The sequence below is a fragment of the Arvicola amphibius genome, chromosome X (assembly GCF_903992535.2).
Source record: "Arvicola amphibius chromosome X, mArvAmp1.2, whole genome shotgun sequence".
Taxonomy (NCBI): domain Eukaryota; kingdom Metazoa; phylum Chordata; class Mammalia; order Rodentia; family Cricetidae; genus Arvicola; species Arvicola amphibius.
The window spans coordinates 71919032-71944393 of NC_052065.1; the positions used below are offsets into that span (position 1 = coordinate 71919032).

At 36.4% G+C, this 25362-nt stretch overlaps 1 protein-coding gene across 3 annotated transcripts in view; it reads left to right on the plus strand.

The window, feature by feature from the left end:
* The first annotated feature begins 9029 nt into the window (after nucleotides 1-9029).
* The window catches only part of Znf711 (zinc finger protein 711), a 29265-nt gene continuing 12932 nt past the window's right edge, over nucleotides 9030-25362 (plus strand). Inside the window, exons 1-5 of one of the 3 annotated variants that reach the window (XM_038316540.1) lie at nucleotides 9030-9147; nucleotides 10871-10993; nucleotides 11870-12014; nucleotides 12472-12576; nucleotides 20870-21415. In XM_038316540.1, the coding sequence (XP_038172468.1) occupies nucleotides 12498-12576; nucleotides 20870-21415 (625 nt within the window). In that variant the 5' untranslated portion in view covers nucleotides 9030-9147; nucleotides 10871-10993; nucleotides 11870-12014; nucleotides 12472-12497. The remainder of the gene's footprint in view (nucleotides 9148-10870; nucleotides 10994-11869; nucleotides 12015-12471; nucleotides 12577-20869; nucleotides 21416-25362) is intronic. The other 2 variants (XM_038316539.1, XM_038316541.1) reach the window with 2 other exon arrangements.

Here is a 25362-nt window from a genome sequence, read left to right on the forward strand (position 1 = left end):
ACAGCTGAGCAGTTTTCAGATATGTGACTTTTTTAAGAGGGTGTGCAGTTTTATTTGACAAAGTAACAGAGAATAACATCATCTGGATCGAATATCTGTAACTGATAGGAGCCAGGCTCCCTGAATAGCCTTCTAAGAGTCTCTGTACAGTTAATGGTTAACCTTTTAGGAAGCTGTCAAAACACTGGACGTTCCCAAATGAGACAAAGTGGTGCATCTCAGGAAAGCTCCAGCATTATTGCAAAAAAAGTGCAAGCACGGCTGTGGGGTTGATCAGAGGTTTGGGCTTCAGCCATGGTGCTATTGATGGACAGTGGTACTATAAGAGGTGGGCTCCTGCAACGTTACACATGTGCTCTAAAGGGGATAGTGGGACCCCGTGTTGAAAATAGGTTGTTTTAGGGTAGGAATCCCAAAAGTGAACAGTTCTAATTATTGTCCTTGGGCAGAAACTGAAAATAACTTTGATTCTGTCCTGGCTGGAGGTCAGGAAGAGATGTCTAGTTTCCTCTTATCTTTCTGTCCTTTTACACAACCTAAACAAGTACCCCTGACTTGAAACTCCATGTGATGACATGACTGAAGCTGAGAGGTCTCTGGACACTCACAGGTGGGACAACCGGACTAACTGCTTTCCTGTGCCTCACCCCAGGTTCTGCCATAAGTCATAGAAAAAGCCTCTGAGCTAACAGCTTAGTGACTCCATTTTCTGGTCCTGTTCCTGGTGTGAGGGAACTCTCCCATCTATAACCTTACAATGAAACTCCATCCGAAACTCATAGTCCCATTGTCCCTGTCACAAGACATGGGACCCAGATGTCACTGGCCCAAGGTCACTTTGGTGGCTATTGATTTGTCTGGCATTCTGGGTTATGCTCACTTGAGCAAGAGAGAAACTTCCCTCACTATCAAGGACCCCTATTGTGGGACATTTGTACATTGTGTGAATATATATTGCTGTGATTGATTGGTTTAATAAAGAGCTGAATAGCCAATAGCTAGGCAGGAGGTATAGGCGGTACTTCCAGGTAGAGAAAGGAAGTAGGAGGAGATAATTGAGGCATGGAGGAGATGCCAATGAGACATTAAGGTAGTCAGACATACAGAAGAAAGAAAGGTAAAAAGTCACGTGGTAAAAAGTAGGGTAACACTAATGGGTTAATTTAAGTTATAAGAGTTAGAAACAATCCTAAGCTATAGGTCGAGATTTCATAATTAATAATAAGTCTCTGTGTCATTATTTTGGAGCTGGTTATGGGACAAAGAAAGGCTCATTACAGACCACAATTTGCCAGTATCTCTCAGATCCTTGCTTTTTCCATTTTTTGTTTGTTTCTGGCCACAAAGTGAATAGGTTTGTTCTGCCACATACTTCTACTGTGGTGTTGCCACAGGACTCAAAATAATGTGGCCCACGTACCATCAATGGAAAATCAGGGTTGTAAGCCAGATGGAGAGGGAGCAAGACATGCAGGAGGACAGCCCCTGAGTTTCTACATACAGAATGAGAAAAAAAACCCTTGTAAGATGCTGAGAAAGCATTTGGAATAAGGAGTTTATTTGGACCCAAGAGTTGACATTATTTTGGAAGGTTTTGGAAACTTTAGGAGAAAGCAAGTTAGTGGGAGCAGGTCCCTCCCAAACCACTTTTTGCTTCTCATCAACCCTAGGATGAAGATGTTCCTCTGCTACATGATCCCACCACCATGATGTCAGCCCTAGGAAAAAGATGTCCCTCTGCCAAATGCTCCCACCACCATGATGTCAGTCCTAGGATAAAGATGTTCCTCTACCACACACTCTCACAACCATGATGTCAGCCCTAGATGAAGAAGTCCCTCTGCCACACCTCCCACCACCATGACGTCAGCCCTAAGATGAAGATGTCCCTCTGCCACACGCTCCCACTACCATGACGTCAGCCCAAGATGTTCCTCTGTCAGACGCTCTCACCACCATGATGTCAGCCGTAGGATGGAGATGTTCCTCTGCCACATGCTCCCACTACCATGACATCAGCCCTAGGATGAAGATGTTCCTCTGTCAGATGCTTCCACTACCCTGATGTCATCCCTAGGATAAAGATGTTCCTCTACCAGATATGTGACTTCTACCACTCCTTTTTTCCCTCTCACCTCCCACCTCCTTATTGAATATATCTTTACATAGTTTAAGGCACGCTTGGGCTACATAACAGACTGCTCCAAAACAACATGGAGAGCTTGGGGGTGGAGGTGGGATGGGGGTAAGGGAAGATGGGGAGAGAGAAGGGAGAAGGGGAGGATGGGGAGAACTTGGGAGAATGGGACAGTTGGGGATGGAAGAGGGAGTTGATATGGGAGCAAGGACGTATATATCTTAATTAAGGGAGCCACTTGAAGGGTGGGCAAGAGACTGGACTCTAGAGGGGTTCCCAGGTGTCCAAGGAGATGTCCCCAGCTTGATCCTTGAGCAGCTGAGAAGAGGGCGCCTGAACTGGCCCTATACTATAGCCACTCTGATGAATATCTTGCATATCACCATAGAAGCTTCATCTGGCGATGGATGGAGATAGAGACAGAGATCCACATCAGAGCACTGGACTGAGCCCCCAAGGTCCAAATGAGGAGCAGAAGAAGAGAGAACATGAGTAAGGAAGTCAGGGCCACGAGGGGTGCGCCCACCCACTGTGATGGTGGGGCCAATCTAATGGAAACTCACCAAGGTCAGCTGGACTGGGTCTGATGGAGCATATGATCAAAATGGACTCTCCGAACGTGGATTACATGGAGAGCTAACTGAGAAGCCAAGGACAATAGCACTGGGTTTTGATTCTACTCCATGTACTGGCTTTGTGGAAACCTAGTATGTTAGGATGCTCACCTTCCTAGACCTGGGTGGGGAGGGGAGGACCTTGGACTTCCCACAGGGCAGGGAACTCTGCTCTTTGGACTAGAGAGGGAGGGGAAGGGGTAATGGGGGGAGGGGGAGGGAAATGGGAGGAGGTGAAAATTTGGAATAATTAATAATAATAATAATAATAAATTAAAAATGAAATTGGTGGGGGGACTAACCCCCTACCTCTCACACCCATTTTTCCTTTCAGCCATTTTGTCTGTGAGAAAACTAAGGGTGGATATAATGAAAAATATAAATCTCTGAAGAAAGAGATAGAAAATAAACAGTAAAACTGGAAAGACATCTTATGTTCATGGATTCGTGGAACTAATGGGAAAATGACCATTTCTACTAAATATTACAGATTCGACACAATAAAAATATAAGTCTCCATTTCTTCAAAGAAATAGAAAAACATCCTAAAATTAATATGGAAGCTCAAAAGACTCCAGAGAGCTAAAACAATCTTGAGGACAAAGAACAGTGCTGATCTGGAGAGATTAAAATTCCAGATGTCAAAGATATATTACAGAACCTTAGATATCAAAAATATTGTACAATCACAAAAAACAGGCATTTAGACCAATAGAACAAAAGAAGGAAAAGAAAAGTGGCTAAGAGATATCTCAAAACTTATTCTTTGTTCCTAGTAACTAGGGATAATATAAATCAAAACAACTTTGAAATTTCATCTTTACCTCGTCAGAGTGTCAGTAATTAATGGAACAATTGCCAACAATTGGAGTGGATGAGGAGAAAGGGAGCCCTCATTCCCCGTTAGGGAGATGAACTGGTGCAGCCACTATAGAAGTAAGTGTTGGTAATTCTGAAGAGTCAAAGTAATCTACCATATAATCCAACTGAACCATTCCTTGACGTATGCCCAAAACGTCAAATATACCTATTCCATGGTTACTTTCTTGGCACGTTTCACAAGAGCCAAAATTTGAAACAGCCCAATGTTTACAACTGACAAATGGATAATGAAAATGTGGCCACCTATACTATTTAGTGTTGTAACAAAAATGAAATAATGAGCTTTGTAGGTTTTAAAGTTATTAAAACATAATAAAACATAGACTATTACACAACATTTAATTTTATCATGGTTGAGAGAGGAATCAAATACATCATTACAGAAAGAAATCAAGAATCACAAAACAAAAGAGCTAGAGAGGAGCAATGGTATCAAGGAACTAAAAGACAGGAAATAATCAAAATGACAAATAATAAATCCTTCTTTGTCAATACTAATATTTTTAAACAGGTGTATCACATTCCTCAACCACCCTAAAAAAAGCCAGATTGATTCAGTGGGTTAAAACAAAACATAAGTTAAAACAATATAAATATTCAAACACATGCTGTCCACAGAGACTACCTTTAAAGACACACATGTGCTGAAACGAGGAATAGAAGGTTTATTTCTTACAAATGCAACAAAAAAGTGGTAGCTAAACTACTTCAGAAAACCTAAAGTTTAATGAAAAACCTGTTACAGGAAGACAAAGAAGTCATATAACAAATCAAAATAAAGTAAATATAAATTTATCATGCATTAAAGAACCTAAATATATTTAAAATATTGGCAGCAAAAGAAAAATAGTAATATTATTATAGAAGACGTATATCACACTTTCAGTAGTAGCAAACTACCTAGACATAATAGTGAAACAGATAGATACAGAACATCGTACCTAAGAGGGACAGACTGTACATTTGATTCAAGTGCATAAAAAACATTTTACATAATAGACCATATATTGTGTCACAAAAGAGAATTCAGTAATTTAAAAAGAGCTGAAATAAGTATTGTCTAATTAGAAAGGACTATGGATTACCTCACTCAGGACAATGTTTTTCTAGTTCCATCCATTTGTTTTAAATTATTTCATGATGGTATTTTTTTAGCAGCTGAATAATAAACCATTGTGTAAATATACCACATTTTCTTTTATTCATTCCTTTGGTTGAGGGACATCTAAGTTTTTCCAGTTTCTGGCTAGTAGAATAAAACTGCTATGAATATAACTGAGCAAGTGTCTTTGTGGTTAGGATAGAGCATCCTTTGAATATATACCCAAAGTTATATAGAAGTGGTATAGTTGGGTCTTGAGAGCTACTCTTAAAAGGCATTTACCATTATTAGGTACCAGAGAAGTGAGTGCAAGTTTAGGATCTAATAAGATACCATTTTCTATCCACTAGATAATGTAAACTACAGAATAGTGATACCATCAAATTCTGGTGAAGATACTGATAGGTGAAACAAGATGTTTGGGTTTGATAACCAGCCTGAAAAATTTTATTTCAGTATTTCATCTCATGTTCCACATCCAGTGCTGTTGCTTGGGTCTGTTGCTACATTTGAGATTTTAAAAATTTTGATCTTCTACTAAGGATAGTTTGTTGTGCTGAAATAGTTTCTATGGAAAATGTAAAATAGTTGATTTTCTTTTTCTTTGTTAATTCAGAGTATTTAAGTCGGTATTCTATGGATGCAAGAAAAATAGCTTCCATTGAAGCTTTTGTTTGGGAGATCTCTTTTAAGATCCTGACTTGACTTAGAAATTTTTGTATTTAATATGTTTCTATCATTAACAGCTACTGTTTATCTTTGGAAGCTTTTGTGTAGTTTTGGCATGAACACAGTTTTTGAAAGTTTCCTCTTTGTTAGAACAAAATGAAAAGTCTCATCTTATCATTCCTATTTGAAATATGGAGTTAGTCATTTCCCCCAAGGTTTCCTGGTCCTGGTTGTGGAGGACAGTTATTTAGACTTTGGTGGTAATTTGTAGTTTTTATTCTAGGTTATTTTGAAGGAAAATGGTATTATGGTATTATTCAATGTTATTAATTTATTATGTCAGTTTAAACATGAAAAACCCAGCAGTATAGAAATACATTTTTTGTTCTTTTGTGTGTGTGAGTGTCATTCAGAAAACAAACAACAAGTCCCATGAAGTAATAGTATTAATTTAATATTACACATTATATTTGGATGAAACTAAATTGTAACGGATAGATGAATATGACTGCAGTGTCATATTGAATGTGCTCCTCTACTGTATGCTACGAGATGACTCACTCCACCCATTACTCTAACAACAAGATATTTTTTGTGCACAGCACACCAGGTAGTACCATATAATTTACAAATGAAATCTGACTCTTGTTTCATATCATCCCAGAACAATTAAAACAGCAATTAGCTAGTGTCAACATGTTTGTAAATAGAAATATAATATGAATGTTGACAGTACATAACAGTATATATTTATAAAGTGTTCTTCTAGGTGACCCAGAATATGCTTACATTCATTCATTTTGTATTATTCCATGGGAGTTGCCTAGGTTACAGTTTAAAGAAAGAAGAGGAATACAGTTCATACATGAAATTCAGTTTAAAGAGAATATAGATGATGACAAACTGTGACTGTAGAATCATTGAAGAAAAAAGAGACAGCAATATTTGGTTTCTAAATGTACTATAGCAATCCACTATTAGTTAGCTGAGGTTCCTGAGGAAGTCAAAGGACAAGCTATAAAAATAGCATGCTACAAATTATAAAATTTATAGAACCTAATTAATATTATTGGTCCTGTAGCTAGTAAGAAACAGAAGAGTCGCCAAAAATCACATATAAAATAACAGTTATTATTATTATTATTTAAAAACATCACAAAACTTGAAATTATGTTTTTTCTTCCATATGGTAGCCAGTTGCCTCCCTTAAATATGTATCTTTTCTGTTTTGATTTGATTAGATTGAAATTTTTCTCTTTCAGTAAATAGGTTGTATGGAAGAGAACGGAGTCAGAAGAGCACTACAGTGGCCAGTCTCTTGCTGGAGATTCAAGTGAAGAAAGAATGGAGGTGGCAACTCCATTCCATTCTACTTTTCTGGCTTGGAGATGTGCTATTTTTGGATTTCATGACGAAAGATCACAAAAGTGTTGCTTAGCATAGTGCTGTAGTAATGTAACTAAGAAGAAATGGTGAACAAAGGGTGATGTTAGAAATGGTCCAAGTTTGGTTATTCCACAGATGTTAAGGAGGTAAATTCTCATGACATTTTGCTTGGCCATATGTTTAAGGAAGAAAAGCAAGGATGAATTTTGGGTTTTTCAAAATTATGTACTACACTGCTGCCATTCACTATACGGACTTCTTTCTACACACACACACACACACAACACACACACATACATGCACGCACGCACACACACACCACACACACACAAACAACGCATGCACACTTGTGTACACACAGCAAAAAATTAAAAACAAAACAAAAACCAAACCAAACCAACCAAACATACAAAAACCCTTCTTTTTCAAGTTTCTTCTAAGTATTCAGTTGGAATTGTCACAGGAAGAGAGCAGTAAGCAGCATTTGACCAAGTATTAAGTATAGAAATATGTCACCATATACACTCATAAAAAACACCTTTCTTCATCTAAGAAGAAAATAGAAGTGTAAAGAAATGACAGCAGAAAAAAATTAACAAACCATGGCCCACCGGCCAAATCTGGAACAAGTACCATTTTCTTTTATATATATTCTGCAATGATAGGGGACTTATATTTGAAATCTCCAAAAGAATGATTTCAAAACACATTAAATGAAACACAATTCAAATGTCAAAGCATATAAAATTCTAATAGAAAACAATGGTGCCCACTGTGTACAAGTTACGGCTGCTTTTGGGCCACAAGTAGGAGAGTTGAGAAGTTGTGATACAGGCTTCACACCCACCCCCCTGAAATATTTCCTTGGTTTGGGTATGTAGTTCAGCAGTAAAGTGCTTTTTTTTAGTCTATGAGGTACTGGGTTGATCCCCCGGGACCACGGGAAAATATTTATTACTATTTATTTTCACAACTAAAATATTTAGTACCTAGTACCTTTCAGGGAGAGACTATTGCCTCCTGGTCAGGTAGTACTTTAGACGTTAAAAAAGATCTATATAGGGTATATAGTTCTAGATACCTGGATAAATGATCTAGAACAATAACATCTTTGTTTTAAATATTCGGATTATTTACTCAATAAAAAGTTACCCTTTCCTCCCCCACAAAGAACCTGTCTTCTCCCTCTTTAAATAGTGCTATAGATTCTGAATGAACCTACAATTAAGGCTTCTTTCTCAGAACAGAAGACTTGTTAAAATTACAACTGTTCTTATCTCCTTTTCTGTCACATTTCATCACTTTTTCTTGCATACCAGTCGGATTTTTCACCTTTCTGCAGAACAGAAGCTAAAAATGTCACATTTCAGGAATTATTTAGTGTTCATTTCATTTAGTTATTGTGTCTACCCCTTTTCCCCTTTTAAAACTGTCTTTTAATTTTTTTTAAATTTTATTTTACTTTCTTCCACAAATTATCTCCGTTATGAAAAGGATGGAATGGAGAATGCAATGTCACATTCAGAAATTATTAGGTGTTCGTTTCATTTAGTTTTTGTGTTACCTTTTCTTCCATTTGAAAACTGCATTTTTAATTTTTAAAAATGTTTTACTTTCTTCCTCAAATTATCTTTATTATAAAAGGATGGAGGGGAGGGTGGAGGAAACTTGTAAAACATATAGGTTTTATTGCTGGAGAGGCATTATCTCCGTGGTCAACCTTAATTTGTCCGATCCTCCAGGGTAGAATATACACGTACGTCCACACACCATCACCACCACCTCCTCCCCCCACACACGCTTTTTAAATGGCAAGCCCCCATCTATTGGACATTCAGCGAGTAGTCATTCTGCTTTTTCCCTCCTTCTCTTCGCCTCCTTTAGGAAACCTAGAAAACAAAATCTTCCCACGGAAACTCTTCAGGGACGTCCCAAGATCCGAGCTTGCGCACTCTTGACTCCTCCAGCGGCGGTGCAGCCTTTGCGGCGAGTCCGCGGGGTCTCCGAACACAAACCCAGCGCGGGCTCCTCTGTAGGCAAGCGGGCGGGTGGGAGGGCGGCGCGGCGCGCGCGTGCGCGCCTTCTCCCTTTGGCCCCCTACCCTGCAGCAAGGGTTGCGTGACGTAATGCAACCTCAGCATGTAGCGGCGCTATAAAGCAGGACAAGGCGGCGCGCCTCCCAGACGCAGAGTAGCTTGTGATTGGTTCGGGCTGCGGAACCTCGGAAACCCGAAAGCTAGGACCTTCCAGGTCCACAGCTGCTGCCCCCCGCGGCAGCGGCGAGCGTGGCCTCAGTCTGACTGGCGGCGGCGGCGAAGGCGGTGGCGGTAGCGGTCCCGCGGCGGCGGCGGTGACAGGTAAGGAGACTCCTGAGGAGAAACTCAGGAGCGTCCGCTCTGCCACGCTCCGCGTGTCTCCGCGAGGGGAGAGGCTCCCACCCAGCGTCTCGGGAGGGCGAAGGGAACAATGGAAGTGGCGTCTAGTCCCCGAGCTTTCCCCACTGCCGCCGGAGTCCCCGCTTCCTCCTCCGCCGCCAACGGAGGGTCGAGAACGCGTTGGGGGGAGTGAGGGTCTCATCCCCGGCAGCTCCCTCCTCCTCTAGACTGGAGCCTCCCGGGGGAGCGAGAGCCGTCGTTTTGGCCGTCGGTGGTTTAGGGTGACAGGAAAATGGCGGAAAACAAAACGGTGGAGAGTGCGGCGTCCCCTCAGCATTTTTCCTTAGCGACCCCCCTCCATGATCCCCTCGCCCGCGCCCCGTGTCGCCGCGCCGGCTCGCCCGCTGGCGGCGACGGCGGTTGCCGGGAGCCTTAGGCACGCCCGAGGGCTTACGGGGCACGGCCAGGGAAGTGGCCCGGGGCCGGGCGTGGGAGGGAGCGGGGATCCGGAGCCGTCAGAGCCCGGCTGGGTGGGGGGTGTTGTGTGCCGCAGCCGTCGCCGCGGCTGCCTCCAACACCACCATTTTGCTTGGCGCCGGGCTCCCACGTACGGCGGGGCCGCGGGAGCGAGGGGCGACGGGCGGCGGGGTGGGGGGCAAGCGCCCGCAGGTACCGCTGCGCCGCGGAGAGCCGGAGGGGCGACGCGGGGGACTCTTCCTCGGCCGGCACTCGCCTCTCCGCTGCCAAGGCTCTCTTGTTCTCGCTCGCTTGAACATCAGTCGGCTGGGCGACACCGGAGAGGGCACGTGTGTGCCTTCTGCTGGAAATGATTGAAACTTGGCACGGTCGTGGGAAAGGGAGACTTCTGCGGGAAGAGTGCTGCGTCCAAAGCTGCAATATTGCTACTTGCCAGGGCTCCTTTGTCTATCTCTGCAAATACTACTTTCCCATTCTCTCGCTCAGCCGCCTTACCATTTCTCTTCTGTCCCTCGCCCTGTTGACATCACGGAGCAGCTTGCCCCTGAACAAGCTTTTAGAAGAGTAAATTTGATTTGTGTGTGTGTGTGTGTGTGTTGTGTTTTCTGTTCGCGTGTATTGATAGAGGGGATGTTTACTTGAAGCATAGTTGCTTGGTTGTTCTCGGTTCGATAACCTTGTTGAGTACATACACTCTTGAGAAGACTGAGCAGCTTACCTGCCTATTGGGTTATTAACCACCATACTGCTGTTCCCTTACATTGTTTAGTATTGATCTTATTGAAACTTCCTATAGGGTGAAAAAGTATTGCACTTTATCTCTGTGCTATTTATACAGTGTGGCACTTCCATAATATTTGCCCTGTATGTTGTAATTTTCACACTTTATTGAGTGTTAGAGCAGATTTTTCTATATGGATTTGGCAAAAAATACACCTTGCCCTTAGTTGTTCTTTACTTTCCAAGTGAAGGTGTTTTAAAAAATCCGAAGTAAAGAAGATTTTGCCTTAAGCAGGTCGAATCTAAGTGTGATATTTTTATACTGTATTTTTTTGGGGGGGAATCTGGTGGTGTCTTGGCTGCTTTTTAGATAAACACAGATTTGAATAGGTGAGCTTTCACAACCTCACCTTACAAGTTTGAAGAGTAGAGAAAAACATTCTTAAGTTGTGTAATAGAGATTTGGTTAAATATGTCTTGACGCATCTAATTTGTATTTTCATAATAGGTAAAGAACATTTCCCCAGAGAAAATGCATTGTTTTGAAGGAACAAAATAAAAAGAAATTTTGCAAAGTTCACTTTTCAGTCTGTAAGGAAATCTACAGTGTCTTCAACTCAATTGGGCAAAGGTGATTAGCAAAATTACTTATCTTTTTCTTTACTAATTACTATTTAAAAACCATAGAATAACATTTGTAATTGTTTATTGTATTAGTTATATGATAAAGAAATCAAATGTTAAAATGGAAGACCGCATAGTACTTTTAAGTGTGAAAAATAAATCCTTACGGCATTTTTACTTAAATGTATGGCTATACAGGTAATTTATGGTGAACTCGTTTAGCCTTTTGTCCTTATCTTGGATGACAGCATACTAATTGGAAAGTAAAGGCAAAATAGACCTAAAAGTCCTCTCAAATAACTACTTTTGTCCCTACATAATTTACCTAATTATTTTGATACATAGAAATAATTAGCCCCTGATAAAGATTATTTTTGTGTAGAAAGTATACAACTCAGACGTTTAATATGGCAATGTGTCCTCACTATTATTCTGCCTGTTGGGTAGCTAGAGAACATCACAGCAGGGGAAAAAGCTTAGCCATACCCCAGTACTTACTTTGGGTGGCATCATTCTAAAATTTTTATTAAGGACATAGCCCTCTTGTGATATGTCTCAATTTAACAAACACTTCTGAAAATAACAAATACCTTTTAAAATTAACACAATTTTGGTTTTTTGGTTAGAACCTTTTTTTCTGAGGCAATGCACATATGCAATTATAAGTATTATATTGAGTGGCAACATCTGGCTTTCTGTTCCAATATGTCTGATTGTCTTAATATAGAGAATGAAACAGGTTGAGCTATTGCTTTAAAAACTTCCATATAATAGCATGATTTTATTAATCATTACTGGAAAATATCAGTTGTACCATTGCAAACAAATGAAAGAAGCAATGCTAAATGTTTGTATGTGATTGATTTATACTTTCCATATTTAGGAAGCAGTCATGTTTCATGATTCCTCAAAACTGTGAGACAAGAGACTGTAGTAGAGTGAGGCCAGAAGTCCTTACTGGTTCAAAGAACTCCTGGGAAACTTGTGATAGAACATTTTGCATTATAAGTAGAGCCCCGGAGCCAGAGGTGAATACAATATCTGCAGAGCTCCGCTGCAGGGCTGATCTGGGTCTGGAAGAAATGGATGAGAGCTACTGGATGAAATTCACTAATACTAGACATCTGATTCCTCTAGTAATGTATAAACAAACATACCAACTAGTAATCTGTCCTCATCTTATTCTTTTTCTTTATTATGTATATTTTAACTGGACCTCAGTCTTGCAGTTTTGTTCTTTTCCTTGTTTTTTTATCACGTTCCTATGGATCATCGCCATCACTGTGCCTCATTTTCCATTAGCTTGGCTTTACTTCCACTTACCTCTTTTGTGTATAGTTCTCACATAAAGCAATTTGGGGTTTTTCTTTTCTTTTATAATGAACCTTGCATATCTGGTTGTAAGGCATATTTTCTATTTTTCTCAAAACAACTTATTTGGAGGTAAATGTATTTAAACTGTTTTTCAAACCATTTATTTTACAGATATTTGTGAATGAACTTTGCTAAGTATGGATTCAGGTGGTGGAAGTCTTGGATTGCACACTTCAGATGCTAGGATGGCCCATACCATGATTATGCAGGATTTTGGTAAAGCATTTTCTTTGTTGTATCTTATGATTATAAAGTAAGAATGTATTAAAAATAAACAAGGAAATAGAACTATACTGAAATATTCATTTACTAGGAAAATTGTACAGCTAATTTTAATAAAGGCATATGTAAATAGTATATTTAAGATCATATAATTTGTAAGAAGTTTGAGATAAAGAAACTTGGTATATAAAGATAGTATTTTATGAGAAGTGAAAAACTCTATGCTTAAGTGCTTATTTGTATCATGTGATAGTATATAATAGTTTTCAGATGTAGAAAATGTTAGATCAGCTGTCTAAAATGTGCTTCAAGTTGCATTGTTCATGAAGCTAGAAAGGGATGTGCTTATATCAATACAAAGGATTAAGATGATTATAAAGAGATAAAGGCAAATCATAGATTTGGTAATTATGTTCAGATATCATTTCCTCAAAGTTACACCAACAAAATAACACTTCTTTTTAAAAAGATTCACACATGTGTCTGTGTGTGTGTGTGCACATATGTGCCACATGTGTGTAGGTGTCCACAACATACTCCTAAAGTAGGCATTGGCTCTCCTGGTACCAGAGTTATGGGTGGCTGTAAGCTGTCTGACATGGGTGTTTGGAACTGAAAGCAGGTCCTCTAAGAGGGCAGCAAATACTCTTAATTAACCATTGAGCAATTTTTAGAACCCACCACCTTTTCCCTTTTTTGCCCTAATAAGAGATTCCTTACTTCTATGCCCAATTTTTTCAGTGGCCTTAAAACAGTAATAATTTTGATGAATATGTTAAAACTACATTGATTCTCTAGAAAGAAACTAAATTTTGGGAAGATTGGTCTGAATTTTAAAGGAGGTAGTGGTGTCCAAATTAAAAGAGACAAGGGTCGGATCTAAAGAATTGAAGATGAGGTAGGATTTAAAGTAGAAAACAGAAATGATAAACAGTTGTAAGAAAGACACAGAACCTATAGGGTCATGTGGAATTAATAAAGTTGAAATCAGTGATGGGCAAGTAGAACTAGTGATAACTTTGCTTGCTTAAGAAAATGCTGCTACTATTCTCAGTGTGATTTAATATGCTATTTGCTGCCCTATTTTAAAGACCTGTTTTAAGGATTAGAGGAACTGTATTCTAGTCTTGATAGTGATGTTATCTAGGTTATGAACTTGACTGAATTACTGATCCACTTTTATAATGAGGAAGTTGAGGTTCTCTTGAGTTCTGTGATTCTTTGACATTTGTCAGATAAATACATCTTGGTACCTCAAGGTTGAATTTAGTAAGGATTGAGATGATTGTTAAGGTGACATATAAAGAAGTCATTGATTTATTCTTCTAAAAGATGAGTGGGCTTTCATGTTTATGAATGATTTAGAAATGATTTAGGATGGCTAAAAAAAGTACAAGAATTGTAATAGTTAATCTTGGTTGGTGACTTGATTGGTGTGAGAGGATTTTAAATAGTTACTAAAGCCCATGTTTGGGTATTTTTAACACTTACCTTATAAGTAGCCATCACAATCTAACAGACTGGGGACCTAGATGCAATAAAATAGGAGAATGCCTGCTATCACAGGCAAAATCTCCTGTTTCCTTTTCTCCATGAGGTTAGCTCTACTACATGCTCCTTGCTGTGATGTTCAGCCTCTCTCACTTCAGTCCCTTAACAATGGAAACAGGTGGAAATCTCTGAAACGGTGAGCCAAAATGAATCCTTAAAAATCTCCTCTCATGTTTAAATCACAGTAATGATAAAAGTGACATAGGAAGAACTATAGATGAAAGGAAACAAGGTTAAATATACAGATTTATTTTTTAGTTCTTAAAATACTTGTCTGGGGAGTTTATAAACTTTAAAATGCTAAAACCACTTATGTTTCAATTTAGGTTATAGACCAGAGGGATATTTGAATTTCAACATGCTAAACAAATTTTCATTTTCAATGTCAACTTTGTAAGCTCCTCAGTATCTTGAGTTTTTCCTGTATGTAGTACTTTATTTACTTTTAGTTGCTTGGGAAATAGGAGCTACATATTGAATTACTTTCATACAATTTTTTTCTTTTTCATTGAGAATAATTCATATGTCATACCATTAACCCCTTTTAAATTTTATATTTAAAGTAGTTATTTGTAGCTATATGTATTGTATATGCATGTTTGTCACATGCATGTTGGTACCTGTGAAAGTCAGAAGAGGGTGTCAGATCCCTTGGAGCCACCTGATGAGGGCTGGGACTGAACTCGGGCCTTAAGGAAGAGCAGCAGGCATTCTTAACTGCTGAACCATCTCTTCAGACCCTAATTTAAAGCTTATAATTCTGCATTTTAGTACACTTTGAGAATTCTGCAGTGATTACCAGCCAACTTTTTTTTTGGTTTTTAGTTTTTTGTTTGTTTGTTTTGTTTTGTTTTTCAAAACAGGGTTTCTCTGTGGCTTTGTAGCCTGTCTTGGAAGTAGTTCTTGTAGAAGAGGCTGGCCTCAAACTCAGAGATCCGCCTGCCTCTGCTTCCCGAGTGTTGGAGTTAAAGGCATGTACCACCACCGCCCAGCCCAGCCACTTTTCAGATATATATTATACTAAAAATTATAATCTCAAAATTTTAAAAATATAAAAATGAAACAAAATTCCTCATACTTGTTAGCAGTTACTGCCTATCCCTCCTTTTTCCACCAGTTCTTAACCAGTAATTCAATTTATGGATTTACCTATTCTGAAAAATTCCTATAAATACAATCATGTAATATATGGCCTTTAATGCATGGCTTCTTTTACTTAAACCATTTTCATGTGATATTTATGTTATTACACAATCAACACATAACTCTTTTATTACCAAATTCTGTATTATAGGTGATCACATTATAGCTGGAAGAAATGATTTCATTTGATACATTCCATGTTGTATAAGGAAGGAGTGAGAAAATGGGAAGGTTTGCGAACTACTTCCAATTTTAGTTGGCATTGTCATAGTTATATAAGTCTTCTCTAAAGTGAACTAATGAAGTAAATGTTTCATGTCAGAAAAAAATTAGAGAGCTACTGTTTTTTTGTTATAAACCTATTCATGATTTAACTGCTTAGCTGTGTTTTTAAATGATAAGTTATTTTAAATTCTGTTTTCATGATCTTTTAAATTGAACTGGGCAAATCAATCCCTACTGAATTTCTATATTGTGATAATACTGTTATTCTTAATTATAGTGAAATCAAGAATTGCTAATATGAGTAATGTCTACTCATTTATTGATTTATGGTTTGTGATTGTGCTGTTCTAGAAAATGTTAGGTTTCCATTTGTCCTTAGTAAATAGATTTTGAAATTTTGAAGTTATACAGCTATATGTCACAAGGTCTCCAAATTCTGTAAGGTTCTCATTTGAGACTATGAGATGAATATTGTATAGAAAATTGTAAGAATTAATTTACAAGTTACTAAACCAATTTCTGTAGTGATGAAGGCTAGCAGGCCTGCTTTTCATCCCGCCTGGATCCTACACAGCTAGCTTTACACCCGAAATAACAACACACAAATTGTATTCATTTAAATACTGCCTGGTCCATTAGTTTCAGCCTCTTATTGGCTAACTCTCACATCTTGATTAACCCATTTCTATTAATGTGTGTAGCACCACGAGGTGGTAGCTTACCAGGAAAGATTCAGCATGTCTGACCTGGTGGCTGGATCCATGGCGTCTGACCCAGAGAGGAGAGTCATGGCGATTTCCTCACTTCCCACTTCCTCCCAGCATTCTGTTCTGTCTACTCCACCCACCTAAGGGCTGGCCTATCAAATGGCCAAAGCAATTTCTTTATTAACCAATGAAATCAACACAAAACAGAAGACCCTCCCACATCAAATTTCTTTTAAATAATTGTTAAGATTTAAAAGTTTATAATATTATGTCATATAATATTTTTGCTGGCGTTTGAGTTCAGACCTTACAGTCAGCGGCATTGAGTTTAATAGTTGTTTAAGATTTTAGTGTTAGAAAGGTAAATGTTGCTTTGAAACTTACAAAGCAAAATAGCCTTAGATACTAGCCAAAGACAGACTGTTAAGAATTTTTTTTGCTGTCACTCCAATGTGGTGCCAGATAACATTTGAAGAAATCCTCACAAAATGGAAAGTACTTTGTCATAATTTACCATTTGTTGTTGCATGTTTATCTCATTGATTCACATCTGAAAGAATCATATGTAATTTTTTAACTAGTAGATAAATTCTTCATGCCATTAGGTACTACTAAATAAATTTTAAAATAATATTTAAATGGCTTTCTATGTGCTAGATCTTTTAATTCTTCTCAAAATATTACTGTAGTAGTGTCCTATTTGCTTAATTTTATAAATCTCTCTTTTAAAACTTATCTAGGATAAGAAACACAACTTTTCCTCTTAGGAGAGTAGAAGAAGAAGAAAATAATACTACAACCCTGAGTCAGGATGAGTACAGCTAACCTCTCTAAAATATAATTTTGGGTGGCTAGCGAGATGGTTCACCAGGTGAAGTACTTACCATGAAAGTTCAACAACAACCTGATAATTACAGGTTAATGGAGAGAAGCAACTCCACAAAGTTGTCCTTTGGGGTTCTACCTGTATTTTATATGCACAGCAGTAATAAACACATTTTTAAAGAAAAATATATTTCTTCATAAAAATGGAGAAAACACTCACTTATTTTGAGAATTAAAAGATTTATGTATATGTGTGTATATGCTCTGTCTCTCTCACACATATATAGTATAAGGTTGCTTAATGCATTGTTAGCGAATAATAAATATTACCTGTGTGTATCTGAATAAATGACATTTTTAAGGAAGTACAGCTCATTTATAGCTGAGTAAATGAATTTGGTTTTGGAATTTAATGAAATGTAACAGATGAACTGATAAGAAAGCAAAATTATGGATCTTTTTAGTCTGAGTAATTTGATGTTATTTTGCAGTACTCATTAGTTCTTGGTCTAGATTCTTTAAGGTTTTTGGTTCAGTTTAAAGAAGTACAATCAGGGTAAACAAGTATATTTAGCTTCATTTTGGTTTAAGTTTGATGGATTTTGACCTATTCTAGGCTAGGTGAACTTCGAATCATTTATTTTCTTAGAATCAGCTTAGCCAGTTTAATCTGAGCATAGGCACAGCACTAGCATTATTCTAGTCTTCCATCTTTTCCCACTATCTAATCATAAATGAAATTAATCTCCAAGAATACTTTGAAATAATTAGGATTTCCTGAGTATTAAATTATTGATCTGTAAAAACAGTTTTATGAAATAGTAATCTTAACATTTACATATATAGAATCCCATTATTAGGAATTTAATAGGCTTAATATTTAATTTTCTTTGCTAAAGCTATTATTTCTAGTCTGGATAAATGTGGAACTTGAAACTCTACTCTGTCCTCATCTCTTAATTTTCTGGAGTAAAAAATGACAAAAAATACTTTTAAAATTCATATTCTGTTTGTCTACCAGTTTTGTAGGATTGTGGTTATGTTCTTTTTTCTTTTATTTTTGAGATAATATATAATTTCTCCCTTCTCTTTCTTCTCTCCAGACCCCTCTCCTAGATCCCTGCTTACTTTATTTAAAATTTATGGCCTCTTTTCTCATTGATGTATATTGATAATTTTTTTATACATATATATATATATAATATATATATATATATTATATATATATGTGTGTGTGTGTGTGTGCGTGTGTGTGTATAACCTGCTTAGTCTGTATAATACTACTTGTATATATATTTTCAGGCCTGACTGTTTGGTATTGGATAAGCAGTGGGGAGTGCCATTTCTTGAGGAAGACTATCTCTCCCACTTTGAACATTTTTTTTTTTTAATTTAAGGTAGCTCCTTGTGTAGGTTTGAAGCCTTGTGTCTATTTTGGCATGTCTGTTGTTATGTTCTTTTGACATAATTTAGGATTTATGTGAAAACAGAAGAATGTTGAGAAGAATTTAGAATAGTTGAAAGGGAGGATGGGTGTGTTGGCATTTGCCTGTAATTCCAGAACTCCTGAGGCAGAGTCAGGTCAAATATGAGTTCCAGGTCACCCTTGACTACATAACCAGTTTGAGGCCAGCTTAAACTGCATGAGGCCCTGTCTCAAAAATCAGTACAATAATAGTAATGATTCCCAAGACCTCTGAAAAATCAGTTTTCTTTTCATTCTTAGCTTTTATCATTAATGGTACAAACTGGTTTCCAGCTTGCACTAACATCCTGATGAATTGATTATAAATAGTGAGCATTGTGTATCTCTAGTAGTGCCTTACTTTACGTATTTCCAGATAGTACTTTATAAGAAAGTAATCATTATGTATATGTATTGGTGTATATGTACATGTCCTAGTGTTTATGTGCAGGCTATGTACTGGTGCATTTTATATAAATAATGCATTAGAAGTAGACCCACAAACTCTTAATTTATTGTACCACCTTAGGGCAGCAGAACTTAAAATTCCTTGTGAAGAGAATCTATTCTCTTACAGTATTTACAATGGAAGTGGGAGCTGGTGCTTACCATGCTTCTCAAGAGAAAAATTAAAATTTTCTACCTGTCAAACTTATTAATATTATCAAGCTAAGTCTTAGTCTGATATGAGTTAAGATTCATTTCTCCAAAATCAGGTATTAAAAGATTCTAAGGTTTTGGATATAGCAATTTCTTTAAAGAATTTCTTGGGAATTTTATGGCTATGTTTTGTGATATGATGTTATATTAACTCATAACAGTATCCCTTTGTTTTTCTCATTTTGCTTTCATTTTTCACAACTATATAGTCATTGAAAGTAGGAAAAATTAGTATAGTTAAGGTCTTATATACTTATTTATTTTCCTCAATGCTGGTATCCTATTTAACAATAGTACAATATCAAACCCAGAAAATTAAAGTTTTAGGTAATTTTTCTTATCTAAAACCATATACCTTGTTCTTTTTCTATCGTTTGGACATACATTGGCTTGTGGATTTTAAATTTTTTATTTGTACTTTTTTACAATTTCACATATATATCCCCTTGCATTCTGACTACTCTTGCCTCCTACTTTGTACCAGCCCTGTTTGTTCACTCTTCTCCCCAACAATTTTTTTTAATGTCCATCTCTCTCTTTCACTCTATGACCCACATAGATTATCCTGGGCCATTGTGCAATGGGGTGTAGAGCTATTCTTTGGAACCTGGTGGACTCAGCAGAGGTTATACAAGTAAAGACAGTGATTTCCCTTTCTCCCTTTCCCTTTTTCCCATATAGCTAGCAGTTCACAGGTAAAGGATTGATCCCTGTGAGTTATTTTGCATTCTTTGACTGATTGTTGATAGGATTTATCTTGTGGGGGAAGTGCAAGTAACTACAGTTATGTGAGTAAAGATAACAGTATTCTAGGGAATGCCATTTCTAACTCTTCACCTTATCTTTAGGTTTTACATACATCTTTAACTCTCCCACCACATCTTCTTTAATTTTCTTTTAGCCTTTGAAGGGGTGATTTAAGTAAATTGTTTAAGGATAGACCCACATCTGTCATTTATTTTCTTCATTTTGTGTAGTAGATCCATGTCAAGATAAATTTCCATAGATTTATTCTGGTTGTTGGTTCTATCAGTACCCTTATTCCTCTTTATGACTAACTGTTACTCTGTGATAAGGATTGCCAGCCTTGATTTAGCTAAACATTTATCTGCTGATGGACTGATATTTGGAAAGTGTTTATTTTTTACTATTATGAATAAAGCTACTATGAACTGTTTTGAACATTTAAGTATAGTTTCTGTGTAAACATGTTTTACATTTTCTGTGGAGAAATTTCCTAGAGGGCAATTGTTGCTTTGTTTAGAAAATGAATGTTTAGTTTTGTCAGAAACTGCCAAACTGTTTTTCGCTGAATGACTTAATATTTTACATTCACCCAAACATATAAAAGATACATTTTTCTCTATCTTCAGCAGCTGTGTTTTTTATTTTACTTATTTTAATTACAGTGTGGTGATGTTTTATTACGGCTTTTTTGCTTTTAAATGACAATAAATTACTTTTAAGAACTTAACTTACATATTTTTTGGTTTATTTACACTGATCTCTAACCCAATTCCTAATTAGTGATGATTTTTTATTACAGTTAAATTATCAACAATGCTTTTTAAGTTTTATATATATGTATATATTATATTCATCCAGATATCTAGTACATACTTAAATTTTTTATAGAAGTAGATATTTATTGAATATAATATTTATTAATAAAATAACTTTACCCTTTTTTGAATAATTGTTTGTATTGTAGTGGCTGGAATGGCTGGTACTGCACATATCGATGGAGACCATATTGTTGTTTCAGTTCCTGAAGCTGTATTAGTTTCTGATGTTGTCACAGATGATGGGATAACTCTTGATCATGGCCTTGCAGCCGAAGTTGTCCATGGGCCTGATATTATTACAGAGACTGATGTAGTAACAGAAGGTGTGATTGTTCCTGAAGCTGTACTTGAAGCTGATGTTGCCATTGAAGAAGATTTAGAAGAAGATGATGGAGATCATATTTTGACTTCTGAACTAATTACAGAAACCGTTAGGGTACCAGAGCAGGTTTTTGTAGCTGATCTTGTTACTGGTCCAGATGGACATTTGGAACATGTGGTTCAAGATTGTGTTTCAGGTGTTGACTCTCCCACAATGGTATCAGAAGAAGTTCTTGTAACTAATTCAGATACAGAAACTGTGATTCAAGCAGCTGGTGGTGTTCCTGGTTCTACTGTTACAATAAAAACTGAAGATGATGATGACGATGATGATGTCAAGAGCACTTCTGAAGACTACTTAATGATATCTTGTAAGTGAAACATAAAGTATTTAATTGGGAGATTAATTTCTATAATTTAGAAGTGTAATCTGGGACCAAGGATATATTTCATAAAAGCAATAGAAGGAATCTTTTTTATAAAATAATTTCAAAGCTGTGGTGTTGAGCTTTCAAAAGTGTGCTTTTTGAGCTTACATATATTTTTAATATACTCTGAAATTGCAAACCAAAGTAAAATGAAAAGGCCAATTATGTCTTAGAATAGAAATATGTATTTGAAAGGCTTGATAGAAATATTGATATGAAATTTCAATGATAAATATATATATATTTCAAAATGAGCAGTAAATTATGTTAAAACTTCTTAAAAACATAGCATGCTGGCATTGTTAATAAACTTTTACTTAAGAACATAAGCATAATATGTTTAGATAGGTTATATGAATTTATAATTTTTTCAATCAAAACATAAACTTCGTGTCCTGCCATTCTTTCTAGATTATGTTTTATTTTGATTGAATGATTATATGCATTCATATGTGGTCTATGGAAAACTAATACATTAGTTTCAGACTACTTACAGCACTCTGTCTGAAGGAAGATAGAACTATTTTATTTTCACTTTGGGTGACAGATTTGTGAGACCAACCATCAAATATATCCCATGATATGTTTTTGATGGTGTTTATAAAATGGTTGCATATTTGCCTTGAATGCAAAAACTCCTATGTTCAATCCCTAGCACACACACACACATGAATGCACATGCATGCACACAGGTCTGTGTAAAAAGAGTGGGTATATTCTTTATAAATTTTGAAGGTATCATGCTTCAAATAGCAAAAAGTAGATAAAGGCTTTTAACTTTTTCAGACATATTTTTTCCTTTTAAAAATGAAACACAGGGAAGGGAATCACTCTGCAGAAAGTCTGTGTATGTGTGCCTGTGTGTTTATACAATGATTCTGTGTTATAAATATGTTGGTGATTTTAAAAATAAAACCACAAACTAGATTTATTTAATTTTTAAACATAATTATAAAGTCTATTATGTTAGCCTTTCTTTCGCAAGCGCTTGTTTATTGAGACGGAGTCTTACATAGTGCAAGCTGGCCTCAAAGTTATTAGGTACCCAAGACTAACCTTGAACTTCTGGTTCTATGAACTCTTTTCTATATCTAGACCACTAGGATTGTAGTCATGTGCCATTATGCACAGCCTGGAAATAATTTGCCAGTAAATATTTACATTTTCTTCAAGAGAATTAGGTGCACTACTAAAAGATTTGGGGAATGTTATTACCTATTCTTACATGTATGTGTCTTGCTGGGACAACCCCATATTTACATACTAACTTGACACTAAAAGCTATGACTATCAGATAAGATGTTATAGCAAAATTTATTAGTGTCTCTATATTAAAATAACTGCAATATGCATTCAAAAGTTATTCATTAAATTAAACTAGTATGAAAGTGCTAGAAAGTTTAGACATGTTTTATAGGTAATCATAACTTAATATTTGTTTTTGCTTTTTTATTATTTAAAGTTAGTTTTTTTTTCATTTTACATACCAACCACAGTACCTCCTCTCTCCCCTCCACCTGCTCCTCTCCTACCAACCCCAATCCCTTCCTTATATAGGGTAATGTCTCCCATAGGGAGTCAACAACAAAGTCTGGCATATTAAGTTGAGGCAGGACCGAGCCCCTCCCCCTGTATCTAGGCTGAGGAAGGTATTCCTCCATAGGGAATGGGCTCCAAAAAGCCAGTTCATGCACTAAGGATAAATACTGGTCTCATTGCCAGGGCCCCCCCACAAACTGCCAAAGTCACACAACTGTTGACCATATTGAGAGCGCCTTTTGGTGGCCCATGCTGGTAGGATTTGCTAAATGAAGTCAGGAGCATCACAAGTTTAAGGCCAGCCTGGGCTACACATTATACTTTGTTTTTAATTTTTTTTAAGATAAAGACAATTCTATGTTTGGTACCATGGTGTGTGCCTGTAATCTGGATGTAGAGAGACAGGAGGATCATCAGAAAGAGTCATTATTTTTTTTAGACGATTTAAGTTAGAAAATTTTTTATTTTAAATAATAAAATATAAGATAAAACAAAAACTAACACATCAGAGTTGAAGAAGACAAACTTAAGGAAAAAAGCCCAAGAGAATGTACAAGAATCAGAAAGTCACTTATTTGCGTATCCAGGAATCCCATAATGACAAATGAAGAGATTTCTTCCCTTTTGGGCTGATAGAATTTAACTGAAAATTAAAGAGAAGATTCTATTATTAGCATGTTATTGAAACAACAGTGATTTAGTTTTAGGGTGACCTTAAGCTAGAGATGGATTACTTCTTAATTATTTGTGAGAGAAAAGCAGCAACAGTTTAAAAACTTCCTTTAGAACTTAATCACGTACAGTGAATAATCCAATCTCACAAAGGCAAGCATTGTGTGGGTTTTTTTTTTCTCCTATATGGAATCTACTGGGGTGAGTGGGCTAGAGGAAATGTGGGTTAGAGGAAATGAAAATAAAGTATTAGGGATCTGGAACTAGAAGGGAAAAGTGAGAAGAGAGCAGGAAAGATAACAAAGTGATAGAGGGTGTAAATACGATCAAGGTACATTATATACGTACACGGAAATGTCATAATGAAATAGATCGTTGTACAAGTAGTATATGCTAATAAAATAGTACTATATAGAGATATATATATACACAAAATCAAATACTTTCTTATATTATCCATGAACTCTAATTTTCCTACCCATTCTCCCAAGTGCAGGAACTCTAGGCATGTTTTACTAAGTCCAATTTAGAAATTTTATCATGAAAATTTTTACAGACAAATCATAGAAAATATTTTTGTAAGCTGTGACTGACTACTCAGAATGTTCCCACATTTTTTACTATTTTTAATAGTTATATTCATATTTGAACTGTTTACTCTTAAAAGTTTATTTTTATTCTCTTCATCTTTTTAATCTTAATTACCTTTTGATGTCTGGTGGCTATTCAGTCAAGAATTATAGCACAAATTGCCTTTAAAAACTCCATTTTAAATTAAGAGATTCTTTACTTTTTTGCCTCCAAATATAGACTTTCCAAAATAGTTACGGGCTGCAGTTGAAGACTTTAAACAGACTCTATCTTCCCTAACTATTCCTATAAGAAAATCTTATCAAGTAGCCGGACTTTAGAGTTAGAGAATTTGTTTTCTGTCATTTTGAGGTGCATCTGAATTTAATCCATGTTCAAACCTCACAAGTTCTTTATCCTGCCAGATGAATAACATTGTCCACTCGTGCTAAGTAACTTTGAAATTAATATACAGTAACTATGTTGGTCTAATGTTCCAGATGAACTCTTTTTAAAAACCCTAATATATTCAAGAAATTTATGGGTGATTATTTCCCTTGTGAAAAGCTTCACTGGAATGAGGAATCTCCTTTATAAATGACACATTGCAGTGTAACTAAGACTTTATGTATGAAATTGAATTTATATAGGAAAATGCATTTAAACATCACCAATTTTAAGAGTAGAAGAAAAATGTTTACAGCTTTTCAACATTAAAAATATAACTAGATTAGCAAGATATAATTTATAGTACAAAATTCAGATAGTATTTAAATTAATTTTGTTCATATATTAACAGTAGAACCACCATCATGTCAATCAATTTAAAAAGTTTTAATTATACCAAAATTAAACCTGATAAGCTCTTAAAGTTACTCCCCACTCTATTACTTCCAGGCAGCAGTAAATTTGGTTCATAAATTTTGCTTTATTTACATGTTTGATATGAATGGAATTGTGTAATATGAGACCTTTCCTTTCTGTCTTAGTGTTTCTCAAAGGTCATCAATATGATAGCACTTACCATTGTAACATTCATTTTTTATTACCAAGTGGTATTCCATTATACATATATACTAATTTTGCTTACCCATCCATCATTGATGGAC